The 19,085-nt window shown below is 34.4% G+C and overlaps 1 protein-coding gene and 1 non-coding gene across 2 annotated transcripts; one reads left to right on the top strand and one right to left on the bottom strand.

Moving 5' to 3' along the window:
- Positions 1 to 2,398: 2,398 nt before the first annotated feature.
- LOC120578797 (small nucleolar RNA R71) lies at positions 2,399 to 2,505 on the top strand. Its single transcript, XR_005644608.1, has one exon. It is a non-coding gene; the product is annotated as a small nucleolar RNA R71 (small nucleolar RNA).
- An 11,523-nt stretch (positions 2,506 to 14,028) lies between these two features.
- Positions 14,029 to 16,709, bottom strand: LOC25486693 (uncharacterized). The gene is made up of 3 exons (XM_013608315.3): positions 16,572 to 16,709; positions 15,695 to 16,390; positions 14,029 to 15,556 (listed from the first exon to the last, which is right to left on the bottom strand). The coding sequence occupies exons 2-3, from the start codon at positions 16,356 to 16,358 to the stop codon at positions 14,184 to 14,186; spliced, it is 2,037 nt and encodes a 678-aa protein (XP_013463769.1). The 5' UTR covers positions 16,359 to 16,390; positions 16,572 to 16,709; the 3' UTR covers positions 14,029 to 14,183.
- Between the last annotated feature and the right edge of the window lie 2,376 nt (positions 16,710 to 19,085).

Below are 19,085 nucleotides of genomic sequence, written 5' to 3'. Positions count from 1 at the left end.
AGACTTCCATTATCTTTTCAACAAAGTCAGAAAAAATAGACATCATGCATCTTTGAAAAGTAGAAGGGGCATTACAGAGACCAAAAGGCATCCTTCTATAGGCAAAGGTCCCAAAGGGGCATGTAAAAGTTGTCTTTTCTTGGTCATTAGGGTGAATGAGTATTTGGAAAAATCCAGAATAACCATCTAAGTAGCAAAAATGTGAATGCTTAGCTAACCTTTCTAACATTTGATCTATAAAAGGGAGAGGGAAGTGATCTTTACGGGTTGCTTTATTAAGCTTCCTATAATCAATACACATTCTCCAACCGGTGACGGTCATAGTGGCAATGGATTCATTTTTATCATTTTTAATGACTGTGAGACCACCTTTTTTAGGTACAACTTGCACGGGGCTAACCCATTTGGAATCAGAAATTGGATAAATAACACCTGCATCTAGGAGTTTTAAGACCTCTTTTTTCACAACTTCTTTCATATTAGGATTCAGCCTTCTTTGATGTTCAATGGAGGGTTTATAGTCCTCTTTAAGAAGTATCTTATGCATGCATAATGAAGGATTTATTCCTTTAATGTCGTCAATGGTGTACCCTATAGCTTTAGGATACTTCTTGAGGACATAAAGTAACTTTTCAGTTTCTACTTCATCGAGGCTTGCATTTACAATAACAGGGTAGGTAGAGTTAGGGCCCAAGAATTCATACCTTAGATTTGATGGAAGTGTTTTAAGTTCTACTTTCGGTGCCTCTTTGGGTAGAAGTGTTGTTCTTCTTTTACTAACTCCTCCACACTCAGACCTTCCATTGGAGGAGTTCTATTCAACAGCTCTTCATAAGCTTTTGCCTCCCCTTCCAGTTTTGTACCTGCATTGTTTACTAAGCATACTTCCAAACCATCATGTGTAGTTGATGCTAAAGAGCACTCTTTCGCGCAATGGTCGATTATATCTATCATGCAACAAGAATCCTTAATGGAAGGACTTTTCATTAGTTTAGCAAGTTCAAATTCAACAGTCTCCTTACCGACATTAAAGGCAAGCTTACCCTTTTTTACATCAATGATGGCTCCTGCAGTAGCAAGAAAAGGTCTTCCTAAAAGAATTGGTACTTGGTTGTCTTCTTCCATCTCCATTACAACAAAATCAGCGGGGATGTATACCTCTCCTACCTTAACGGGGACATCTTCTATGATTCCAGCTGGATACTTAACAGAACGGTCCGCTAGTTGTAGGGTCATCCTTGTCGATGCAAGTTCCCCTATTCCCAACCTCTCATAAAGGGATAAAGGCATTAGGCTGACACTGGCTCCTAGATCACACATAGCTTTCTTCACTACTTCTGACCCTATGACACAAGGTATGGAAAAACTGTCTGGATCTTTAAGCTTTGGTGGCAATTTATTTTGGATGATGGCACTACATTCTTCCATAAGGTTAACCGTGTCACCTTCCTCAATTTTTCTCTTTTTAGAAAGGATTTCTTTCAAAAATTTAGCATAGGTAGGCATTTGGGTTAGCACTTCGGTGAAAGGCACATCAATATATATTTTGTTCATCATTTCTATGAACTTTTTGAATTGCTCATCTAGCTTAGATTTGGCAAACCTTTGTGGGAAGGGAATTTTTGGCTTAAAGGGAGGTGGTGTGTTTTCCTCAACTCGTGGTTCTTCTCTTTCTGCCCTGGTTTCCCTAGATGGTGGTTCGCAGATCTCTTTCTCACTGTCATCGGTTTTGGTTCTCCTTATGGGGTCTTCGAGTGGCTTAACACTCCTAAGTGTAACAACATTCATTTTGTTGGGGTGGTCAACCTTACGAACTACTTGGGAGAGCTGAGTTTCAGAAGTTTTGTTGTGAGAGGAGATGGAGTCTATCTTTGTTGTGAGAGTAGCAAGAGAGTTGTTCAAAAGTCTAGTTTGGTCCTTGAGCTCTTGGAGCTGTTCGGATTGTTTAAGAAAATAGTTTTGCATTAAAAGTTCAATGTGAGATTTTTGAACAACTCTTTGGCCATTCTGAACAAAGTTTAACTGCTCAACACTACTTAGTTTGCAATCGGTGCTGGAATGACTAGATAGGCCACATGCTTCACATGGAGGTGAGAAGGTAGGTGTGATAACACAAGTACTCATGCGATCAAGTCTTTGAGATAATGCATTCAACCTGGTAGATAGATAGTCAATGGAAGAGGTTTCGTCCATACCTGCCTCTTTTTTAGAGGGTGAAGGATTGATGATTGCTTTTTCTTCTGTCCATTGGAAAAGGTTTAGAGCCATGTCCTCAATCAACGCATAAGCTGTCGTGAAATCCTTGTTCATTAGGGCACCACCTGCAGCTGCATCAACAGTCAATTTAGTGCTAGATGTTAGACCATTATAAAAGGTGTGGATGATTAACCATTTTTCTAGACCGTGATGGGGACAACGTCTAAGCATTTCTTTAAAACGCTCCCACACATCAAAAAGAGATTCCCCGTTTTTTTGAGTAAATTGGTAAAGCTTTCCCCTAAGTTGGGCGGTTTTTGATGGGGGAAAGAAACGGCAAAGGAATTCTCGCCTCAGTTGGTCCCATGAGGTGATGGAACCGGGCTTTAAAGAGTTGAACCAATTGTTGGCCCTATCTTTTAGAGAAAAAGGAAAGAGATGTAGCCTAACGGTTTCTTGGTCGTTTTTGCAAGTTACACTAAGTCTCCAAAAGGTTGAGATATGTAAATTTGGATCTTCAGAAGGTGATCTAGAGAACTGGTTTTGTTGCACCATAATTAGTAGTGCAGGTTTTATTTTGAAGTTGCTACCTTGAACCGTTGGGTAAACTATAATAGTGCATGGCTCATCAGAAGAAGGGATCGAATACTCCTTAAGAGTGCGTTCCTCAGCCATGTTATCTATTATCTTTATGCTACCCAAGAAGTCAGGTGTAGGAAAAGAGAGAAGAAGGGAAGAAGAGGGAGAGAAAAGAGTTCTAATCACAAAGAAAGAGTTAATCAAATTAGTTTACTCCCCGGCAGCGGCGCCAAAAACTTGATGAGATAAAACCGCAAGTGCACGGTCTTACCGAAGTAGTATAAAAGAGAGTATCGTTCCGACACGGAGTAGTTCAATTTAATTAACCTTTAGAAGTGATTAGAGAAGAGAAAAGAATTGTAGGTTGAGGTTTTCAAACGATTGAAAATTAATAATATAAAAAGAGCCTTGGGATCGTTGGTTTCATCTAAATAACAAGTTCTTCTCAAACCAAAACTATAAGCTTATAATGTTATGTTAGACCTAATTTCTCAAGACAGTTTCTCTTATGTTCCTCTAGCAACCAAGCATATTTCGCTGACTTGATTACTATTAGATTTTGGTTCCTCTAACAACCAAGCCTATTTCGCTGACTTGATTGTTATTAGTTCCCTTGAAGATCGAAACTATATGTCTCAAAGATTGCAAAGCCTATTTCGCTGACTTTGCAATCCTTGTCTAAATTCACTTGTTCGAATATCAAAGCTCCACTTTCGTTTTATGAATTGATATTTGGAATAATGGATAAACAATTATCAAACCCTCCACTTTCGTTTCCACAGTTTGATAATGGTTGATCCATGTTAAAGCGGTGTATTTAGATAAGAAATTAGGGTTACATAAGATTAAGGCTTAGAGCTTGGTTTGATTAGGATTATGTCATTTAGACTTATCCAACAATCCCAAGAAAAGGAGAAGTCTACTCACTCATGTTCATCGTAGACATGGGGGAGAAGAGAGAAAGCATTAAAGTAAAAGACAAGAAAATAAAGGAAAAGAAAAGAACTTTGATTAGAAAAGCAATTGTCACTTGTTGTATTCCGAGTAAAGATGAATATTTGTGATGGAAGGCTACTCTATTTATAGCATTTGTTCGACTTAAAATCTAAGCTATTACATTCGGGCTAAAAATAGAGTAGCTTAAAATCTAAGCAAAAGCAGCAAAAGTGACTCTGGAGGGTGGCACGGCTGTGCCAAGTCTAGCACGGGCCGTGCCAGGCTTCTGACTTGGGGGAGACATATTTTTGTCTCTCAATCTTTCATATTTTTGCATCCAATCGGCTCCAAGTCCCTTTCTTTTGCTCCAAGACTCAATCCATCCAATATTCATTCCTGAAATAAAATAAAATGCAATTTAAAGTAAACTATCCTAAAAACGAAATAATACTAATATAAAATAAAATAAAATCTAAATAAAACTAGACTAAAAAGCATATTAAAATAGTCAATAAATGACTCATCACGTAGACACAAGCAGAGTCGTGGAGGAAGTGGTTGTACACTTGTACTTTGTCAACTCTTCAATGAAGGACAAGCACCCAATGCTTTTCAAATGAACGTTGGCACCTTCCTTTTAGTCTTTCGCTTTCTTAGACGAGGTTGAATCCAATAGACAGCTCTTAGAAACATCAGGTTGAATCTTCTGATCAACTTGCAGTTTCTGATGTTATACAGCTTCTGAACAATTGGCTTCTAAAGGTCTTGCTTTTGACGGATTTGCTTCTGATGACGTCATCAGATGCATTTTGGCTTCAGACGCACTTTAGACTTCATATGCAGATTTCTTCATATGCTTCTAGGTTTATCTTCTTGTTGATTCCTTTGCTCTCTTTTGTTGTTCCAAGACCTATTATGTTGATCAACTTTGTCTATGGTCCTGTACACTTGAACAAATATTAGCAATATCCAATTGACAATTTTTAATACCTTGTTATCATCAAAACTCATTAAGGTTTATTGTAAAACACATTTTGTTCCAACAAACTTTTCGGAGCTACTGTTCACTGCCCCACACATCGATTCCCACAGAAACCATATTTTATTTTATTTTGTTTTTGCTTGGCACAGTTCCCGCTAATTTTATTTTTCTTTTCAATTAAACCCGCCAAAACACATAACCTAATTCTATATATAAATACATTCTGCTCCATCCATTCTTTGATGTCTGCCGTCGCTGTCACATCTAGTGCAGGTACATCATTTTATATTTGATTCTCTTAATTCTTTTAGATCTGATTAAATTTTTTGTCCTTTGTTCATTTGTTAGTTTACTTTAGGCTTAATTGCACTTTTGACCCCCTATCTTTTCAAAAGTTGCGATTTTGGTACCCTAACTAATTAAAATACAAAATAGCTCCCTATGTATTAGATTTTTGGCAGTTTTGGCCCCCAAAGCCAATTTTGACTCGGTTAACGCACACGTGTATCTTTTTTTATTTTTAATTATTTAAAAAAAAATATTTTTGTAATTGAAAAAATAATTTTTTATTTTCTTGTATTTTTTAATTAAAAAATATTTTTTTTATTTAAAAAGTATATTTTTTAATTATTTAAAAAATAATTTTTTATTTTTATTTTTTTAATTAAAAAAATTAAGTGATGTGGTGCCACATCAACGAAGACCAAGTCAAAATTGGTCTTGGGGGCCAAAATTGTCAAAGATCCAATACATAGGGGGTTGTTTAGTATTTTAATTAGTTAAGGGGCCAAAATTGCAACTTTTGAAAAAATAAGGGGCCAAAAATGCAATTAAGCCTTTACTTTATGCATATTATCTGAATATGTACTTTTGTTTTTTAGTGCCAATCATGATCTGTTTTTGTACTTTTATTCTTTAAATAATAATAGCAATATTGTTAAATTTAATTGTTATATTCATTTGTTTAATAGCTTTTTTTTTTTTACAAGATTTCTTTAATAGCTTGTGTTTTAATTTGTGCATCTGATCTGATTATCTTTTGTTTATTTATCATGATCAAACTAGTACTTTAGTATTAATTTCTATTAGTATTAATTTATCCTGTAACATTATTAGCTTGCTTTTTAACGTTTTGTGCATCTGATTATTATTAGCTTGCGGTTTTCTCCTTTAGTCTTAATTTGATTGTTATGCATACCCCAATTGATCAAATAAGTATTAATTTGTTCTGTTGCATTATTCTAATGGATTTAGTTGGCTGTCAGGGCCTAGTTTCATCAATAGCATATTGAATTTTGTGTGAAGTATATTGGTTTCAAATTCTATCGGAAATCGTCAATTTTTTGAAATAGATTGATCATAATTATTTATAACTTTATTAAGGTTTATTGAAGCTATGGCTACTAAAGAAATCCCTTCAGGTAAAAATGAAAATTCAGTAAAAGCAACTTGGAAAGTTTCATCGGATACCAAAATTTTACTTGACTTATGTATGGTTGAGATCCATAAATGTGAAAAGCCAGGTCTTGCTTTTAGGAATAGGAGATGGGAGGAAATACGTGAAGAATTCAATAAACGTGCTGATAAAAATTATAACCAAAAGCAATTGAAAAATAGAATGGATATTTTGAGAAGTGATTGGACGACATAGAAACAGTTAATTGGTAAAGAAACATGTTTAGGATGGAATTCTCAGATAGGAAATATTGATGCTGATGTTTCATCGTGGGATGCTAAGATAAGGCTGAGTATTATAAATATTTAATTTTTATTCTGTGAAAATTGAATAGTAGAATTTCGTTTTCATAAATATTTTCTCTTGTTATTGGTTATGCAAGAGAATGTAAAATATTTAAAATTTCGCTATCAAGGTTTGGAGTTTCGTGATGAATTGGAATTCATATATGGGGATGCAGTGGCAACAAGTCAACACCAGCTTTGGGTGTGCCATTAGAATCTAATGGCAAAAATACTACTACAAATGTGCCACAAGAAATAATTGACTCTGATGATAGTGAATTTAATATTGGTGACCACTTTAGCCCTATGGAATATACTCAACCCAAAAAGAAAAGAAAGGTTTCACCAAATATTGGAGAGAAAGTGACAAAGGGAAAGGCAAAGGTTGGGACAACAACAACTATGAGAAAAACATTTGAGCGGTTAGTTAAAGCAGTTGAAGGTCATAATGAAGTTGAAAAGGCTCAAATTGCGGCCACCTCTCATGTCCATGGAGAGTACTCTATTCCAGATTGCGTTAAATTATTGAAAAGTGCAAAGGATGATGGTTTTTTGAATGGTCAACAATTTAGTTATGCTTTAGAAATGCTTAAAGATGAACAAAATCGAGTCCTACTGATGACCTTAAAAGATTCGAAGGAAGATTTGGTAGAGTGGGTTCTATACAACTATGTTGATAAGAAACCATCTAATATTTAGGTTAAGATTGGCATTGGGTTTTCTAGTTATATTTGCATTCATGCTTGATGTTTAGATTTTGCTTTATACTTTATCTTTAGTACTTTTGTTATTTGGCATTTGGTATTTTGCTTTTGGTTGAAAATTTTGTATTGATATTTATGCAATATTTGAGCAACTTTACTTCATATTTATTTTCATTTGGTAATGTCATTGTTTACCATCTTTATATTCTAATATTGGATTATTTCCAAACTCTTTCAATTTAATTTATAATAATGTTTTACATAATAATTTATAAATTTTCAATTGGTAAAAAAAAAAAATCAGACCTTTACAAAATTTAATTTTTTATAAAAAAAAATGTCTTTTATTTTATATATGATAATTGTAATAAAATCTCAAAGCTCTTTTAAAAGTATTTTGCCAAACAAATTTTAACTTAAAAGTACTAATTAAGTTGAAAAAACAACAAATACTAAACAACTTTAACTTTAACTTCAAAGTTTTAATTTTCAACTTTATTCTAAAGGTGACTTTTAGACCTAAAAAAAGTAAGGTCAAACGCACCCATAGTATATAGGTAAGCGCTCTTGATTGAATAAAAGTAGTTCTTTTGTGCTTTAATAGAATTTAATTCATAGACACTATAAATGTAAAAAATATTTTGCATTGTGAATTAATTACAATCATTAGATCATTTAAAATATACGACTTTTATTATAACCACCTCTAAAATCATGTACAGTAAAGTAAAGGTTATGACGTGCCGAAACATTTTACACATACGGTGCATAAATTTTTTTAACTCTTTAGTGTACATCATTTGAATACTGGCAATTCATTTCAAAGGGAATACACCGTAACTTTTTTTATTTATGTTATTAAATTGAAGTTTTTTTTTTCGCGAACTTTAACTCACCTGGTAAGTGACATTGCATTATATATGCAGGGGTCGGAGTTCGAACCTGGAACACCCCACTTATTTATCTTAAAAGTGAACTTCTAACCATTAGAATACTTAACCAAAAAAAAAAAATTAAGGTTTTTCTTTATCTACGATCTAATTAAACTTACCTTGCCATTGGACAATATCCGCCATCGCTATTTGATATTACACTGGTCCGAGTTGAACTAGACTTGATTACCTTAATTAATATCTCGGATCAGAGTCATGTTGAAAAATATGGTTCAGATGAAAGACCTCATTAAAGTTTGGTTAAAATTATCTCACTTGATCTGGGGAAGGAGACATACATGCAATTGTCGCCCCGTCATGATTTTGACGAAGTTCCATATTTTGCTCCAACTGTTTGCGTGTTGATGGAATGTCTTTTGTTTTACTTATTATTCAAAGGAATATAATTTTACTATATGGCAGATGAAGGAATTTAGAGTTGAAAAGTCATGGACTAAATTGCTTAAGTTTAGCTATCAGAATTATGTTTTCTATGGATGTTATGGATATTGTTATTTGCTGCCATTGCATGTTTTTGAGAATGGTGATATATTGATATTGGCAAGCGATGACCAACGACGAGTAATTCTCTATAATAGGAGAGATAATAGAGTAGATAAAATTGTACAATATGGCCTATATTGGTTTTTTATCGAGCATTATGTTGAAAGTTTGGTTTCAACTTGTTGAAAGTAAGTTCTTTTTACGATTTACTTTTTCAATATTTTTGTTAGTTCATTCATGTTTTTTAATGGCTGATTGTGTTATTTATGATAGCTTTGGTTTGATTGTATCTGTGAACGATTGTCTATTGGCTACTTTTAATACATTTGGATAGATTTTTTAATATATTGTTCTATAAGGTCGATAAAATAAGCGTAACAGAGACGATGATATTGTATTGGATGTTTGATAAAATTATACATGATATATAGAATTAAAAATGAAAACATTGGAGAGAGTTAGTAACACCTGAAAGGATAGTAAAAACTTGGCTTAGATGATTTAGGCATGTAGAGAGAAGGTGTGTAGATTTTGTAATAAGGTGGGTAGATTCTATAAACATGCTGCTTTAGGTGAGTGAGCTTTGCTATTAGTTTCTTATTTCTTGGTGGGAGAATAACAACATTTTCCAACAAACAGCAGTTCCATTGGGTTCAAATGAATTCTTTCAATTTGGATATTTAGATGTTTAAAACAACTTTGCCACTGGAAGACATTGACTCTAGACGTGGTATCATTGTGCTAGAATGACTTCTTTTAGATCCAATATTTGTGCATTTCTCGATCCTTAATGATCAGCAAAAATGATGACTTATGACAATATGATAAAAAGATTGAATGTATTGATCCGATATGATAGTGTGTATCTGGTCGCATGAGAGAAAGTGGGACCTGAAAAACAAAAGTTGATGAACTTATGAATGGTATTGAAGTTGGAAGATATATATATATATATAATTTGAAGTGTATGGGTAAAATTGGATAAGAATGGCTAGAAAATTTTAAGCTAGGAGGACAAAAGGATCGAGAATTGAATGTATGTACGTTTTACATTAAGATTACATATTCACTTTCATGAAGAGGAAGGATTACATATTCACTTTCACAAAGAGGAAGGAGGAAGGATCGAGAATTGAATGTATGTACGAAGACTAAAAGAGGAACGCGCGTCCCGGGTGGAGAGCTGCAATTTCAAACTGAAGTTGAATTGATCCTTACATGGCTAATGGAAGTGTAGCAATGTGTTTACGAGGTGTCCTATATATCTTTTCACTCATGTATCCTTTTCTGGCATCAACGTTTTAAGTGTTAGTTTTCAACCGCAAATTTGTTTTTGATTTATTACTAAAAAACAACAATTTGTATTTCCTTGATATTAGCTGGAAGCTATGTAAACACAGACATGGAAATTCTTAAATAGCTCGAATTTTCAAATGCAAATTAATGCTCTTAATGTTGAATTTCAAAAGTTCCAGTTTCAAACTAATAAAACCGCGACTATGTATATTGATTCTGTTGTTGTAGAACGTAATGACTCTCAACCTCCGCTTGACTGGACAATGCGGAAGAATATTGCAGTGGGATCTGCCAGGGGGATTGCTTACTTGCATTATAGTTATGACCCTCCTAAGATTATTCACCGTGATGTGAAAGCTGCAAACATATTTTTTTTTTAATAGCAAATATTATTAATGCATCCAAAACTCTCAAGAAGAGAAGAATGGAGCCGAAAACGAAAAGAACAAACAGCCAAGGCCCCACGTATCAGTAGTACAGGGCAACCCTTACACTACACACCCAACCCAAAAAAAAACTACAAAGCAGTTACAAGGCAAAGCTCCAAACTAACAGAACAGCACCGCACCAGCACAATCTGCAGCAACAAAACCATACTGCCAGCCACCAAAAACAGATAACAGCAGCACAGCAGCCGTGCCAGACCACACAACAGGTGCTGCTGCCTGCCAAAAGCTCCCCCTGCCACAAAACTCCACCAAAACCGACTGTTACCTAATCAAACATTCCCGAGGATTCCAACACCACTCATAGTAAAGACATGACGTGATTTTTAACTTACTCAAACTCCAATACCATGATAGAACTTTAATATTTTCCACCAAATCATCTAAGTCGACAACACCATATTGAACACAATATCATTCCTTCTCTTCCAAAATAGCCCAAACCGTCGCATTCCAAATCAACCGGAAGCCATGTCTAAGCTTCTTAGTTGACGCCGCGTTTGACCAACACAGAAAATGAGCCCAAAGATTATGCGGTGTTATAAAATTAAATTGAAGCCACTGCATAACCTTTTGCCACAACCTCGTAACCACCTTGCAATGTAAGAAGAGGTGCAAGTGCAACGCCGTTTCCTCCAACCTTCCAAAAAAAACACAAGTCTTTGATGCATCCGCATTCAAAACACCCCTAATCGCTAGATTCACCCTTATCGGTATACGGTCAAGTAACAAAGTCCAAGCAAAAGCTAACACTTTAGACGGCACCCGACACCTCCAAAGATCACCAAACACACGCTCCTCATCTTCGGATAAATTAACATCGATCAAAAACAGCCTCTCAAGAAGCTTATAACACGAGTTCACCGAGAAAACTCTCCCTCCTCCGGCCTCCACCCCCACTCTCTCTCCCTTCCCCCACCAACACCCCTTCCAACAAACCCCCCAAGTTCTCCACAAGCTCCGTTTCCCACACAAATAGGTCTCTTCGCCACACCAAATTCCACCTCCCCCCTCCCTCTCTACCACTCAACACCTCCCCCACACTACACTCAGAATCCGAGATAGAAAATAACCGTGGGAATAGATGCATCAACGGAATCTCGGTACGCCACCTATCCCTCCAAAAACTAGTACTCAATCCATCTCCCATCTTACGAACTACCTCTGATTTGAACCAATTTTCCCCACCCAACTCCTCCACTTTAGCCAAATCTCTCCACCAAATTGAAGCCAAACGGGACACACCCTCCCCATGCGGCCCATGAGGAATTGGAAGCATATAGCACCTGAGTATCTCTTAACTAGAAGGTCTTCAGAAAAGATCGATGTTTTTGCATATGGTGTGATGCTTCTTGAACTAATAACTGGACCGAGGGCTTCTGACCTAGCACGTCTTGCCAATGATGATGATGATGTGATGTTGCTTGATTTGGTAGGTTTTCCTTTAACTATAAATATGTTTTTAGTTGTTGAACAAATTTTTAGTTAAATCCTGTATTCAACACTGCGGCATGCATTAATTTCTTCAATATGTTCTATACGCTCAAGCATCATTATTTAGTGTATCATCATTCCTTTCTCAATACTTGATATTTGTTTTATTGATATTTTGTGAAAGTTTCTTCAATGACCAAAACTTTACGTTTTACTAATTTTTTAAGGGAGGGTTGCTTTTATTTTGCTTAGATATGTTTTGGTCCCTATGATATCCCATTACATCATAGTAGTCTGATTTTTTTTTTCTTGATTCCATCCCTATAACCTATATATATTTTTTCATCTTGGTCCTTCCTGTTTTCATTTAGACTCTAATTTTTAAAATTTTATTCCTAATTATGTTATATATATGATTCCTTTTCTTTTTAGTCTTTATAATATTGTTGTGTGTTTTAGTTCCTATCATGCAGAATATGAACCAAATATTATATGGAATAAAACACACAGACAAACAAGAAGGTATTATTGTAGAGACTCAAACAAAAAGGAGGACCAAAATGTTAGAAAATAGTGCAGGTTAAATAAGTTCTTAAAGAGAAGAAGTTTGAAACACTGGTGGATGCAGAGTTAAAGGGAAATTATGATGATGATGATGAGGTAGAGCAGTTAATACAAGTGTCCCCTATGGAAAGTCCTAAGATGTGTGAGGTGGTTAGAATGCTAGAAGGTGTGGTTTCTCTTCAAATTCTCCTTAAAATAATATTCATAATTTATTTGTTTTAATGTCTCTTATGCATAAATTTGACTTCTTAAAACTCCATATATCTCAACTTTTATAAATAACTATTGTTAGCTTTTATTTTCTTTGTTTTTTTAAGGAAGCTTTTATTTTCTTTGTTGCTGTTTCATTAAATAAGTAAAAATTATTGTGAATTTATTTTACTTATTGATTAAGTTTAATATATTAGTGTTTAAAATATATTTTATTTCTTCTATATGTTTGGCCCCCTCGTTAAAATTGTGATAGCTTCGCCGCTGTGAGTAACAATATTCACATTAAAAATATGAGTACAAAATAAATTGTTAGATGGAAAACATTCAGATGGATATTTAGATGGAACAAAATAAATTTATTCATATTTGACAATATAAATTTAGATTAAAACTGAGTATCAAACAGTTTCCATCTAAAAAGTGAATTTAGATGGACCAAACAAATAGTATTTAAGAATAATTTGTATGATTACATCACAAACTTCGGACTTTTGGTTTTATTTTTGCGACACAACTTTGGGAATTTATTTATGGCCTGACCTTTCAAACTAAAATTACTGTTAAATGTATAGAATTATTTGGAAAAACCATGTAATTTGCAAAGTTGTTACTTTTCTTAAACCAGGCGTACAATACATTTTTGGCAAGTGGGTCACTTCAAGAGAGGAAAGCTTGGCACCCTGTGGAAAAAATCTTAGCAATATCTTCCTAATATACTTATGATTGTATGCCATCTGAAATGATCAACTCATTTGAACCAGCAAGTGATGTGTTTCTGCTTTCATTATTGGCCACTCCCACTTCAATAAGATAGCATGATTCTAATAATCTACACAAATGAAAAACAGCACCTATAAGATATTCAGGATTTTTTAAAACTATATCTTTTGCCTCATTCCCTCTGCATCAAATGTCCATGCCTCTGCATCATTTATAGGGTTTTGCAGGCAGGGTACATATTTAAATTACTTGCTCCTTTAATTTTTCACTCTTGTCTAATCAATATCTTTGCATTTAACCTATTAAAGTACCAAAATGGCATGACACAAAGGTTGCAGTGAAGCCACCTCAACTACCAAGTACCAACATTTAAGTGTGTACAATTTGTTTCTTACTGCTCAACCAGATTGTTTGATGAAAGACCTTGAAGATTGTTTGATACTACTTCTCGTTTCTATAACTCCCTAAAACTATCGCTTAAGTTCTAAAACTGTACTGGGAAGGCAATGAAATCGTCTCGGGTGATTGAAGCTAAAATGTATCATTTGACGGTAATTTATTTCCTGTGATACATTTTTTATCTGATGTAGCTGCTAGCTAATTAATCTGGTTTAGCAGCATCCGATTTCATGTCTCAGATAATTTTCATGGTATACAGATAACAAAGATTACCATTTATTAGAGTATTCCTTTATTTCAAAAAAAAAAAAAAAAACGATGACCATCATCATGTCTAAGATTTGTATAATAAAAGTAATAGACTAATAACTGGACTAACCAACTATGTTAGTGTAAATACTCATTTTGTTGAGAACTGTAACCAATTTTCTCATTTGATCAAATACAGAACAGAATATGAAATCTAAGCCTTACCAAAGTAATTTGCAAAAAAGGCCATTTTAAAGCAGCCTTCCCATGATAATTGGATTTTTAATAATTATCTTTTTCTAAAAACTTTGAACGCACTTGGAGTGTAATTAAGCTGGTAATTTACGAGTACTGAGCCAAATATTTTGAACTTCTTAGCACTACCGAGAGCTACCTCTGCATCTACACGCTTCTTAAAGACCACTCTTGCACGGCTGCTTACTCTGTCAACTTCTGTTTCAGATTCATTTAGTCGTCCAAAACGCCTAAACATTTTGTTAAGGTTTGTTTCTGAGGGAACAGATTTGAACTCGGTGAAGTTCATAACAAGCTCAGCAGGAGCCTTCTCGTCTATATAACCATGAGGTTTGTTAGGAGTCTCGGCATGATTGCTTTTAGAATTTTTTTCAGAGGAGGGCCCACGATTAACTTGGGCTGGCTTTGGTGACTTAGCAGCGACAAGCTGTTCGTCCTTTTTCTGGTTTTTCAGCAATGGTTGTTGCACTGGTTTCTCTTCATTGCCATTCTCAATGACCCAGTCTGTCCAATGCAAGTCACTCATAAATCCAGTTCCAGCTATGGGTAGTTTCTTCTTTGTCATGGTGTCAAGTTCATCCGTACGTGAAATCTCTTTCCAATCAGCACTCACAATTACAGAATTCTTGAAATCAGAGAAGAAGCTGACTATGCCATTCAGAAAAGTATATTCTCCAAGGGGTTTTTGTGCCACACACTGAAGTGGAGATAGCATATCAACTTGAGACGAATATTCTGTTGTGTTCTCATCATACTCAACAGTTGTGGGAGAAACATCCAATCCATTCTCAGGAAAAATACGAACGTCTACATCTGTCTTCGGAGTGAGTTGACTATCAGCCCTATGAATACAGTCACCAATTTTATACGACGAATTTGTGGTATTTGAAACTTCTGCAACAGAAATTGTTTTGTTCCCAGTTTGCATTTTGAAGTCATCATCAAAGTGATCGAAGGCGCTCCTTTTCTTGGAATGTTCAGGTGAAACCAGATGATCTGGAGTCCAACAATCACCGTCTGGAGAATCCAGAGACCCATTCAATGGGTCTAACATCCTTTTTTCCTTCTTTACTGAATGCATAGTATCCTTGAAATTAGATTTACGCTTTTGATGGGTGCTGCTTTGATTATTTAAATTTCTAGGCCCAGCTTGATCGTCTGTATTAACCACAGGAGTTGCATACTCAATAACCTCACACAAATCTTGTTCCTCGTCAACAAAAAATGAATTGTCCTTGTCAACGCATTCTTGCTCTTCAACCTTTTGCCTCATATTTGACTCCTCGCTGAGTTTTTCCTTTCCATCACGCAACAGCATGTAGCTCCCTTGGTCAGTAATTTGAGTGCCTTCTTCTGCAATTGCATTAGCATCAAAATTTTCCTCGCCCTCAATAGATACCAGCAATCCTGCACAAACAGAACTACAAGCATCACTATCTAGAAACTAAACGACATTCTCATTTACAACAATTTCAATTTCAGCCACAAGTTAAGCTGAAAAAGAAAAGCAAAAAGATACACCAGTGAGATCGGTAGATATCTTACCATTAACCTCAACAGTTTGGTTCATTGTTCGACTTCTTTCTGTTTCTTGTTGATCTTCAACATATATTTCCATCCCCTCATATACATCAGATTGTTCGGCATTCAAAGCAGAAACACCACTCACATCCTTGTCAGCTATTACTTGCTCCGTTGCATTGCACTTTTCAACTTCAGTCCCACAGACAACTTCATGTACAATATTGGTTTTGCCATCAACTTTATCATTCCCAATTGGCATATTCAATATCGAATCTATCGTTTCCATAATATCAACAACAATATTAGAGTTGGCATCAAATTTATCATTCCCAAAATTCGACGTTTCCTCAATATCAACAATACTGGAATTGCGGTCAACTTTACCATCATTCACAAACGGCATGTTCAATATTGAATCAATTGTTTCCAAAATGTCAGCAAATAGTGATGTCGACGGGTGACCTGCTGCCTCAGCAGCAGCATCCATAGCGCAAGAGTCAGTGCCAACTATTGATTGATACCTCGCTTCCCTTTCCGAAACCACTCTATCCAACTTAACTGCGGCGGCATTCTCAATCTCAGCTTCTCCACTCAAATGCTCAACTATCTGACCACCATATTCCACAGACTCGTCTACGGTTTCGCCAACAACTGTGGATATATACCTCTTTTCTACTTCTTCCATGGATATAATAAACCTCTAAAACTTTTTTATATCTAACAAAAATCAAAACTTCAAATTTTCAATAAAACATTCAATTTTCATTGACCAAGCTCAAAAAATGAAATCTATAGAGACCCTAATGCAATAGTTTCCTAAAATAAACCTAGTTTGATAACAACAAAAGTAGAAACGATAAAGAAACAAAAGGGAAGAAAAATAGAGTAATGTAGTTACCAGGTAGGATTGGAGTTTGCGATGAAAGACTGCGACTGGGTGGTGAGTGAAAGTGACGCGAGGTTTCAGCGGTTCAAGTTCTTACCCTGCACACAAGCGATTTATCAAATCCATAACATACTATTACTAGTAACTACTTCTTCCTCATTTGACTTTATTTTTATCCCTAAATATTTTTCTTTTTTGAATAATTTTTGTTCTTATAAACCCCTTTTCAAATTACAATGTATTTATTAATTTTTCCTAAATATACTCCTAATTTATACTACTAACTTGTTTTGAAATATAAAAAGTCAAATTTAATATGCATACAAACAAAGGATAATTTGATAATATTAACACACAAAATAAACACATTAATTGCACTAACAACTTTTCTTAAGAAATTTGAAAAATGCAAAAGGTATATAGGAACGGAGGGAGTACTATTTTTTTTATTAGATTATTCCATCGAATCAGTTTTTTATTTTGAAGGGAAATAGTCAATAGTTAGTTAGTGCTCACTTGGACCATGATATATCCATTAATTTTACAAATCATCATACACCTAATATAAAAAGTTCATAAATCGATTGACGTTTTGTAAATGGATCATGAACGGTTGTCATGATCACTCGGTTGTTAGGGACATCATATTTTATATGTAGAGATAGAGGCGGGGTCACGTGAGGACATAGAATGGTCATAGTTTATCCATTAATTTGTGGAAATGATTTTTTCTCCTAAACGTGTCTTCTTTTCTCACTGGCGACAAACAGTGAACATGAATGTGAACCTTCATCATCCACCATCATTCATGTTGCGATCGGAAACACCTCCATCCCTTCTCCCTGTCGATCTCTCATCTTTGATTCTTTATTTTCTCAATCTCTCCACAAACCTTAAATGAGTAGTTGTAAGTGTATCTCTGATGGTTCATCTATTTAGTAATAGTAATGATATTACTTCAATTTTCTTTTGTTTGTTAATGAATTTGATTTTTTATTTGGTTTTCAACTTTAATTTTCCATAAGTCTAATCAAATTGAAAGTGATTATTCATTATGAGACTTAATATATCATTTGGTCCGCTTATTTTTTGTTTTCATTTTGATCCCCTAACTATAAAGTGTTTCAATTTGGTCCCTCAAATCTTCCGTCGTTTACTATTTTGGTCATCTCCGTTAGTTTTTGAATGTATAATATTTTTAATATGATTATAACTTTTTTTTTTTTGAAACGGCAAAATATTATTAACCAACAAACCATATCTAAGCACTAACAAGCTTGGGTGGAGAAAAAAAAAACAAAGAAGGGGAAATCGGTTGCCTTACTAACACCCATATCTAATTATTTTCCTTTTCTTCTTTCTCATTCCTTATTCTTCCTCTTGATCTTCATCATCTTCAACACTATGTTCATGTAAAACCCAAAAAAAACTTAAAGAAACAAACCCATAATTTTTTTTGTTGAATCCTTCACTAAAATCTCAAATTAATTGGATTCAATTACTTAAAAAAAATCCAGAATTGAAACACAAGAATGAAACCTATCACCCTCCTTCTTCCTCAATCATCATCGTTCCTTCACACCCATCTCCAGATCTCTATCCTCTCTTCCACAAAACCATCTCCACGTTCGATCTCATCACTGAAATCGTCACCAACCTCACAATCCTTCTCGTTTCCCTCCAAAGTTTCAACCTTTAACCTTTTCTTAAAACTCCATTTCCCAACTCATGCTAATTCAAATCCACCATTTCCTAAAAATCCGAATCCAAATTTCTAGTTTCCACCACCAATGAATCCGAATTCAAATCTGAATTGGAATTCCTTCTCATATTCTTCCTTTGGAGTCTGAATCTGAATTCAAAGAGAAAAAGTGTAGAAGAGAGTCAAAGAGAAAAAGGGTTGAATTTGAATCTCTCTATTCTGATAGTTTGAACCGTAGTAGGTCTGTCAAAAAGTCAGGTAAGCTAGGCAAGCTTGAAACCAATAAGAGTGGACTCAAGAAATATGGAAGGAAAAGCTGATGCTACAAGTGCCGAAGAAAAAAAAAGGGTTAAATATGATTTTGATCCCTATAAATATATCAATTTTTCGTTTTAGTTCCTCTAAAATTTTCCTTCAACTTTTAGTCCCTTAAAAATTTTCAATCTTCACTTTTGGTCCCTCCTTTAAAATAAAATCATATGTAGAATTCGTATTTTTGAATTAAATTTTGCAGAAAAATTCATAATATTATAAGAATATCTCCCAAAAAAATTAGAATTTTTTAAAAGAACATGAATTTAATATAAATTTTTATATTTTTGATCGTTAAAAATTCATATTAAATTTATGTTTTGTTAAAAAATTCTATTTTTTTTTTAAATATTTTTACAATATTCTACACGTTTCTGCACAATTTCATTCAAAATACTAAAATTAACTTTAAAATAGGGACGAAAAGTAGTGATTGAAAATTTTATAGGGACTAAAAGTTGAATGAAAATTTTAGAGGGATTAAAGCGAATAGTTGGTATATTTATAGGGAT

This window comes from Medicago truncatula, chromosome 2 (genome assembly GCF_003473485.1).
Source record: "Medicago truncatula cultivar Jemalong A17 chromosome 2, MtrunA17r5.0-ANR, whole genome shotgun sequence".
Lineage (NCBI taxonomy): Eukaryota > Viridiplantae > Streptophyta > Magnoliopsida > Fabales > Fabaceae > Medicago > Medicago truncatula.
Note: the sequence above shows the minus strand (reverse complement) of the source record. Positions and strands in the feature narration are given on the sequence as shown.